This window comes from Fukomys damarensis, unplaced genomic scaffold (genome assembly GCF_012274545.1).
Source record: "Fukomys damarensis isolate Sample0158 unplaced genomic scaffold, DMR_v1.0_HiC HiC_scaffold_36, whole genome shotgun sequence".
Classification (NCBI taxonomy): domain Eukaryota; kingdom Metazoa; phylum Chordata; class Mammalia; order Rodentia; family Bathyergidae; genus Fukomys; species Fukomys damarensis.
Window position 1 is genome coordinate 30705156 of NW_022900948.1, and position 8952 is coordinate 30714107.

Sequence of the window (8952 nt, forward strand, 5' to 3'; positions counted from 1 at the left end):
TTTTTTTTTTTTTTTTTTTTTCCTAATTTTAGAGGGAAAGTATTCAGCTTTCCCCCCATAGCTTTTCATCATTGGTTTGTCATATATGGCTTTTATCAGATTCAGGTAAGGTCCTTCTATACCTATTTTCTTTAGGGTTTGCTTGTTTGTTTGTTTGAGACAGGGTCTCACTATGTCAAGCTGGCCTTGAACTTGCTGTGGTCCTTCTACCTCAGCCTCCCAAGAACTGGGATTACAGGCTTGTGCCACCACACCCAGATTTAGGATTTAAAAAAAATTATTATTATAAATGGATGTTGGATATTGTCAGAAGCTTTTTCTGAATCTCTTGATATGATCGTGTGGTTTTATCTTTGCTTCTGTTTATGTGTTACATTACATTTGTTGATTTGTATATTTTGAACTGTCCTTGCATCCCTGGTCATAATGTATGATCTTTTTGATGACTTGTTGTATTTTATTTGCTCTTGTCTGATTGAGGATTTTTGCATTGTTGTTCATTAGGAGATTGGCCTATACTTTTCTTTTTATTTGAGTCTTTGTCTGGTTTTGGGGTCAGAGTGATGCTGGCTTCCAGAACAGTGTCTGGAAGCACTCCTCCTCTTTTAGTTTCACTAAAGAGTTTGGGAAGCATTGGTGTTTTAATCTCCTTAAAGGTAGTAGGGTAGAACACCTGCAGGTATCTGTTAAGTCTAATTGTTCAAAGGTGTGGTTCAGCTCTGATACCGTTATTTCTTTGCTGGTTTTTGTTTAGTTGATCTGTCTCTTTGTGAAAGTGGAGTATTGTGGTCACCCACTATGACTGTGTTGGTTTTATTAGTCTTTTATGCCATTAGTATTTGTTTTATGAAATTAGGTGCTCCAATATTCAGTGCATATCCGTTTACGAGTGTTATCTCTTCCTTTTGGATTGTTGCCATTATCATATGTACTGACCTTCTTTGCCTCTTTTGACAGTTTTAGCTTGAGAGTTCCTTTTTCTGAGAGCAACATTGCTGTCCCTGCTTGTTTTCAGGATCCTGGTGTATGAACTATTGTTTTCCACCCATTAATTTTTAGTCTGTGAACTTCTTTTGGATTAGATGTGCTTCTTAAATGCAACAGACTATTGGATTCTGTTTTTGATCCAGTCTGCCAGTCTGTGTCTTTTAATTGGGGAGTTGAGGCCATTTACATTGAGATTTATTATTGAAAGATATTTATTTTTTCCTGTCATTATGTTCTTTTTCTGTAGATGAGTCATTTATTTTTCCTTTTTTGTTTAATTTTTTGCTTTGCTTGATACATTCATTCCATATGAGTTTTGGGCTTTGTTGGCTTCTTTTTCTCTGTCTAGATATCTGAAGTATTTTTTGGTGTGCACCGCCCCCCCCTTCTTTTTGTGGAGCCGGGGGTTGAACTCAAGACCTTGCACTTGCTAGGCAGGTGCAGCACCACTGAGCTACATCCCTGGCCCTGTCCACACATCTCTTAAGGCAGTGATGGTGAACCTTTTCGAGACCAAATGCCAACTGCAACCCAAAACTCAGTTATTGCAAAGTGCCAGCCCTGCAATTAAACCTGAATACTCATGTTTTAGTTTAGAAAAAGTAACTCAACACTGACATCTTTTTTTTCTTTTTCTTTTTCTTTTTTTTTTACATTGTCATCTTTTGTCTTAAAAGAAAAACACAGTAGCATGTGTGCCATAGATTCACCACCGCTGTTTTAAGGTGTTCTTTGTCATGGAGTGTCATTATCTCTCCATCTATTTTGGAAGGAAGTTTTGTAGGATATATTAGTCTGGGTTGGAAGTTTGTTTGATTTTAGAGCTTGAAATACTTTACACCATGCTCTTCTGGCCTTTAAATGTTACATTGAGAAGCATGCTGCAGTACTAATAGGTTTACCTTTACATGTGATTTTTTTTCTTTACTCTGACAGCTTTTATGATTCTGTCTGTTTTTGGGAATCTTTCTACATTGTTGAAGGGAATGTAAAGTGGTACCATGATTATGTAAAGTAGCATGGTGATTCCTCAAAAAACTAAAACAGGAAATTTGATTTGACCCAGCTGTTCCTCTCTTAGTTATCTTCCTGAAAAAGTTAAAGACAGTGATACATGAATACCTATGTTTATAGCAGCACGATTTGCAACAGCTAAATCTTGGAAGTGGGCTATATGTCCATCAATAGCAGATGAATGGGTAAAGAAAATGTGGCATTTGTACCCTGTGAAGTACCACTCTGCCATGAAGCAGGATAGCCTTGAGTCATTTGTAGGAAAATGGTTGCACCTGAAGACCATAATGTTAACTGAAATAAATAAAGACACACAAGCTTAAATATCACATGGTTTCTGTGAGAAATATGAAGCAAAATAAAAGACAGATAATAGGAGATACAAACTTGGGACCTTGTGCTTGTGAGGCAGGCAGCACAACCACTGAGCTAAATCTCCAGCTCTAAGGGAAGTATTTTGAGAGACATTAATGGCAATTTGTTTTTTACTGTAATTTTTTTTTATTTAAACACAAAAAGATTCTTTTCATTGGGTATCTGGGATTTTGACTAAGGTGTGCACGGAGAGCTTCTTTTTCTATCATATTTGTTTGGTGTTCTGTAAGCTTGGCTTACCTGTGTGTTGAAATCTTCCCTCCTACTTGGAAAGTTTTCTATTATGATATTTGTAAACAGGTTCTTTTTATTTCATGTGTGCTGTCTTCTAATTTTCCTCTGACTTCACTTAGCTGTAGTTTAGTCTTAGCATCATCTCATAGCTGTCAGATGAATTTTTCTTAGTCATGATTTACCATTTTTCCCTTGATTTTAGAAGCCATGTCTTCACTTTCATCATTTGTACAGTTTATAAATTCTATACAGTTTTTTATTTCCCACATTTTTGTCCGATACTTTTTTTTGGGGGGGGTACCAGGGATTGAACTCAGGACCTTGCACTTAACAGGTAGGTGCGGTGCTCCTGAGCTACCTTCAGCCCTGTCTGATGCTTTTTTTGTGGCATCTGTATCTTTGGTAAATTTGTCATTCAAATTTGGCAATGTGAACTGTTTTGGCAGCTCTTCCAATGTTTTATTTGATTCTCCCATAACCACACTGGTCAGTTTATATTAGAGCTCGATCATCTTCTGGGTCTTGTCCTCTTTGAACTCACTGAGCTTCTTTACCCTGTTCTTTAATCCTCTTGCATGTTTACTTTCTTCTACATTATTGTCTCTGGATCTGCCTTGGGGGAGTTGGGGGACCTTGGGTACTTTTGGTGCCTTGCTTTCCCAGAGAGGATTTACTTTTACTTCTGGGAAAAGCAGTGTTGAGATAAACTCCATCTGGACTTCAGTTTTGGAGAGAGCTGCATTATTTCTGGTTAGTCCTTTAGCTGAAAACCTATTTTAAAAAATTACTTTTAACCAGGACTCCACCTGCATGGTGATCCCTAAACCTCTAGCTTTTGTTATCCCATTGAGACTGCTACAGCCCTGCTCTGCTTTCCAGCTCCCTAGACCCTGCTTAAGCCTTGGTGGGCACTAGGGGTTCTGAGGTCTTTATCCCCTCTCTCAGCACCCCCTTTCCCTCCAGGATCACGGCCCCTCAGGTCCTTACTGCCTTGTTAGCTCTATGATGTATTCAAATAGATTTAAGAAAAAAAAAAAACCAATACTGTGATCAAGAAGATTGGTCCCATATAAGCTGGTTTGCCATAGTCAGATAAATCCAGCTTGTGACTTCTGTGAATATTTTTATCGTTATTATTTGAAAATCCTTCAAAGAGAGATGTCATGCTGAGACTCAGAGCCCTTTGAAAAAGTCACAGGATGGAGCCTTTTTGCATCCCTTCAGTGAAAAGATTTCTAAATTACCACAACACTTTCCTTTTATATGCAAAGTACTTACTATATCTGTTGCGAGCAGCAGTTCCAAGACATAAGGAATGTGGAGTTTGCTGCAGAAGGAAAGTGGGAACTGGGCATAGGAGATGGTGAGGAATGCATAGCATAAGGACATGGTCAGAAGATGGGCGAAGGGGATCTGGTGTGGGAAGTAGCAGGGGACAGGGACCCTGGGGAGTAAGGCCCAGGAAAGTGGACTTATCTGCCCCAGTGGGAAAGGATGCATAACTTGCTAAACAGATAATCACACACACACACACACACACACACACACACACACACACACACACGTAGTCCATCCCTTTGTTTCCTTAGTCAGAATTCTTTGACCTCTTCCTGCTACATATTTCCATTCTCTTCCTTACGGTCACCATCCATGTCAATGTCCTGTAGGCTCCTGCAGCTTGACTTAGTCCAACATGAAATGATCTGCTATGTGTTGTCACCTTGGCCCCAGTACTACAAAAACCTCATTCTCCAAAGCCTGCTACACTTTAGGGTTTGAGTTAGCGTTGTCCAGCTTTACCTGAGAAATGTATTGCAACTCAGGCCCTCTTTTCCACCTTGCAGGTTCCTGCCGCCCTAGTGTAGGCAGAATCGCTGTCTGTGCAGGAGCTGGGCAGCCTCCTTTCTTATTTCTGCATTGGTTGGAATCCATCAGAAGACAGAAACCGCACAGCAGTTAGAATATGAGATGTTTAATCTAAATAACTGCCAAGCGTAGAGGGGACTGGAGTGATAAAGTCGTGGTAAGTGAGAAGTAAAGACAACTAACAGCACAGGGATAGCAGGTATAGCAAGAAGCTGCCATCCCTAAAGCTGAGACAGCACCCAAGGAAGATCCTTTCATGTCTTCCATCCGGTGCTGAGACCCACACCTGATGAAGAGGACATGGCAGAGAAGGCTGTGAGATGCTGTGCTGGCAGAATGCTCTAGAAGGATGCCCTCTAGGATCCAGGGAAGCCATCACAGAGAGGTATCTCACTGGGGGTGCTCTATTTGTAGGGCAGAAACTAGCTAAGGGCACTGATCCTCCTTTGCAGCAGGACCCTTGTAGTAGTGAAATTGCCTACATCGCAGGGACTGGGACCTGCTTAGGGAAGGCTTGTGTGCTGCTGAAGCCACTAAAGACCAGGAAAATCCCTCCTCCAGCACCCCCTGCTGACAGAGGTGGCATTGCATCCGCTACTAGGGAAAAAGAAACCCTCAGCTCTTTTTTTTTTTTAATTTTATTGAGTGTATTGGTACATTTAGGGATACAGTACAGTTACATTCATTGTTGGGATCATGTACCTCTACATGGCAAGTCTTGATTCTCATTTTTTCCCCTTACCTCTGCCCTCCCTTCCCCCCCTCCTCCCCTCCCCATCTACAAACACTTTATTTTCATCTTTTCATTCTCTCACATTTTTTTCTTTTCCCTTTTTGTTCTTCCCCTACGCATCACACCTTCCCTACACCTTTAGCTCCTTTCTTCAAATTTCTAAATGTCAGTAATATTATTAGAATCTTATGCATTGTTGCAGAATATTCACACCAGGGAAACTATTTGGTATTTACACATGTGTGACTTATTTATTTCACTTAGGAGTATATCTTCAATATGTATCCATTTTCCTATGAATGAATCTATTCTCTCGCTCTTTATGGCTGAGTAATATTCCATTTTATCGCAACACCACAACTTCTTTATCCAGTTTCCAATGGATGGGCAAATAGGCTGTTTCCAACATTTAGCTATTACAAACTGTGCTGCTATAAACATGGGTGCACATACTTCTCTGTGATATGATTCTTTTAGTTCTCTTGGAAAGATACCCAGCAGAGGGATGGCTGGGTCAAATGGAACCTCCAGTCCAAGCTCTTTGAGGTATCTCCATATTGATTTCCATAGTGGTTGCACTAGTCTGCACTCCCACCAACAATGGAGGAGGGTTCCTTTCTCCCCACAACCCCGCCAACATTTGTTATTGTGTGATTTCTTGATAGCAGCCATTCTTTGTGGGGTGAGGTGGAGTCTCAGTGTTGTTTTCATCTGCATCTCTCGAATGACCAGTGATGTGGAACATTTTTTCATATATTTGCTTGCTGCTTTTACTTCTTTTTCTGAGAAATGTCTGTTCATTTCGGATGCCCATTTTTGAATCGGGTCTTTATATTTGGGGCGACTGATTGTTTTGAGTTCTTTATATATCCTTGATAATAGTCCTTTGTCTGAGGTACAGCTGGTAAAAATTTTTTCCCACATTGTAGATTGTCTCTTAGTTCTGCTGATGGTTTCTTTTGAAGTACAGAAGCTTTTTAGTAAGATGAGATCCCAGTTGTTGATTCTATCTGCTAGTTCCCGTGCTACTGACGATTTGTTCATAAAGTCTTTTCCTATACCAATGTCTTCCAGAGTTCTGCCTAACTTACCTTCCAGCAAGTTTAATGTTTCTGTTTTAATATTTAGATCTTTAATCCATTTGGATTTTAATTTAGTGCATGGTGAAAGATAAGGGTCTAATTTTAATCTGTGGCAGGTTGACATCCAGTTTTTCCAACACCATTTATTAAAGAGGCTATTTTTCCTCCACTGAGGATGGTGAGCTCCTTTGTCAAAGATGAGGTACTCAGCTCTTTTTTTTTTTTGAAAGTGTCTCACTATGTATCCCAGGCTGGCCTTGAACTCTTGGCAATCCTGCCTCAGCCTCCTGAGTGCTAGGATTACAGGTGTGCACCACCACGCCCTGTACCCAGCTCAATGTTTGAAGAGCAGATAATGAACAGTCATTTTCGGGTCAGAGCAATAGCTGAATGTCCTCTGCCATTGTTGAGGGGCAGCAGCATAACCCAATAGTTAAGAGTGTGGTTACTGGAGTTGTCGGGATTCCGAAGTTCAGATCGGAGTCTGCCTGTCATTTACTGTTGGTGTAAATGAGTAGAAGCCTTGAGAGATTTACCTAAACTCTATGAGTCTCAGTTTCCTAATCTGTGATGGTAGTACAGGTACTAACTTGTTGGGTTGTTGTGCTGGTTGGGTTCATATTTAAGAAGTTCTTCAAGAGCACCTGACACAGAGTAAACAGCATACCAGACTTTATAAATTGCTCTTCTCATTATTGTGTTCAGATCCATCCTTCACTTTTGAAGGGCTTTCCTCTTCACCGATGGCACCTTCTTGCTGTGTCTTCACCAGGTCGAAGGGGCAAGGAGTTGCTTGTGTCTCTCTTATAAGGGCACTGATCCTAATCATGAGGGCTCTGCTCTCATAACTGAATCATCTCTCCGAGGTTCCAGTTCCTATACTGTGGTCTTGGGAGTTAGGATTACAACATGAATTCAAGGAGACACAAACATTCTGACCACAATAAACAAGGTGAGTTGGAAAATACTGTATTACATTCCCTGTACCTGTCCTGCCTCAGAAAAGAAAGGAGTAAAGGAACATGAAGTTTGTGCCATAGTACTCTGGACTAGTGGGAAGCCGGTGCTTTGATAGTAGACTTTCTGGCCTACAGAAGTGCAGTGTATGCGTTTCTGTGGTTGTTTTGTCACCCAGTTAGGCTATTTTGTTACAGCGACAGGACTGGACTAAGATACTGTACCTACTGAAAAAATCAGAAATCTGGCTGTACCACATTGTTGCTTAAAACTCACCCGAGATTCCCCGTGGCGTCAGGATATCCCTGGATGTGAGGCTCTTACTGATGTTCCACACCCTGGCTGAGCTTCCCTCTCACTTATCCCAGCCTCTGAAGTTCACTCCCCTCATACCTGCCCCGGGCTGGATCTATTTTCCAACTTGCTGACTGTGTTCCCTCCTCCAGAGTACTATTCCCCTTTTCCTGGCTTTTCTAGTTCCCTTTCAACCGTCAGAAAACGTATGTACCATCCCCTCCAGAAGGCCTTTCCTGAGTCTCCAAGTCAGTTGCAAAATGCTCCTCATACTTTTGCTTCCAAAAGTTGCCTGACTATGTCAAAGGGCTGGGCTTCTGCGCCTGCCTCCCTGCTAATGTGGAAGCCTCTTGAGGTTTCCTGCAAGGAGTGTGTTTGTACACCCTGTGATGCAGCACAAGCACCGCTGGAAGCCCACACATCTGTGTTCTGCACATACCTAGGACTGCTGATCACAGAAGTCTGTGCAACCAGCCCCACTATTCTCTATGGCCCCTAGCACGGGATGGAGCACAATCCGAATGTGGACCAAACCGTGCTCCCGGGCTCTAGATGGCTATTACAGCCTCCATCTACAGCTGCCTGGTCCACTGCAGAACTCTCCCAATCACCTCCTTCCTGGGTCACTTGGGAGTGGCTGAAATGTTCCTAAATGATAAAACGATGTTTTCATAGAAGAGATGCCAGGGTAATAAATCTGCTCTGTGTTCACAGAAGTGTCAGAATTAGGCTGGCATTGGAAAGGAGGAAGAGAACGTCATCTGATGAGACCTAGGACTTTAGTTGGAGGCAGCTCCTCCTGCCCGGGCTGTGTCAGGAGCTGGCGGGACTCCAGCTGGTGGCACAGGAATGACTCTGACATCTTCTCCTCCTGCAGGAAGTTTCTGAATCAGTCTTCATGACTCCTGTCCACCGCCCTCCTCCTCATGGTGATCCTCTGCAGCTGTGCAGCCAGAGCCTCGTGGGGGCGCCACGGACTAGAATGCTCAGGGTCGCCCAAAGTTGCATGCCTTGATGGTCACCCAGTTGTTTTGGGAGTGGTGTGCATGTCTCTTTTGCAAACTACCTTGGTAAGGGCCTGCATTCAGATCTGAAAGAATAAAGGAAAACATGTTCCTTGAGTACAAACTTTGAATGATATATGAATGAAAAAATCTTAGTTTTACCCCGCTAGGGGAGTGTAACAATTATTTGTGGTTTTAAAAACAAATTCTGCTTGGCCACATGTGGTGGGGCACGCCTATAATTCCAGCTGTGCAGCAGGAGGCCAAGGCAGGAGGATCTCAAGTTCAAGGCCAGCTCAGACAACTCAGCGAGACCCTGTCTCAAAGTAAAGTTTTTTTTCTTTTTAATTGAGTTTATTGGTATATTTTAGGGATACAGTACAGTTACATTCATTGTTAGGGTCTT

At 42.0% G+C, this 8952-nt stretch overlaps 1 protein-coding gene across 1 annotated transcript in view; it reads left to right on the forward strand.

Annotated features, from left to right (window-relative positions):
* The window catches only part of Tmem268 (transmembrane protein 268), a 32166-nt gene extending 23532 nt beyond the window's left edge, over positions 1 to 8634 (forward strand). The window contains exons 9-10 of the mRNA XM_010639439.3: positions 7064 to 7243; positions 8420 to 8634. Coding sequence (XP_010637741.1) covers positions 7064 to 7204 — 141 coding nt within the window. The 3' untranslated portion in view covers positions 7205 to 7243; positions 8420 to 8634. The remainder of the gene's footprint in view (positions 1 to 7063; positions 7244 to 8419) is intronic.
* Positions 8635 to 8952: the final 318 nt, after the last annotated feature.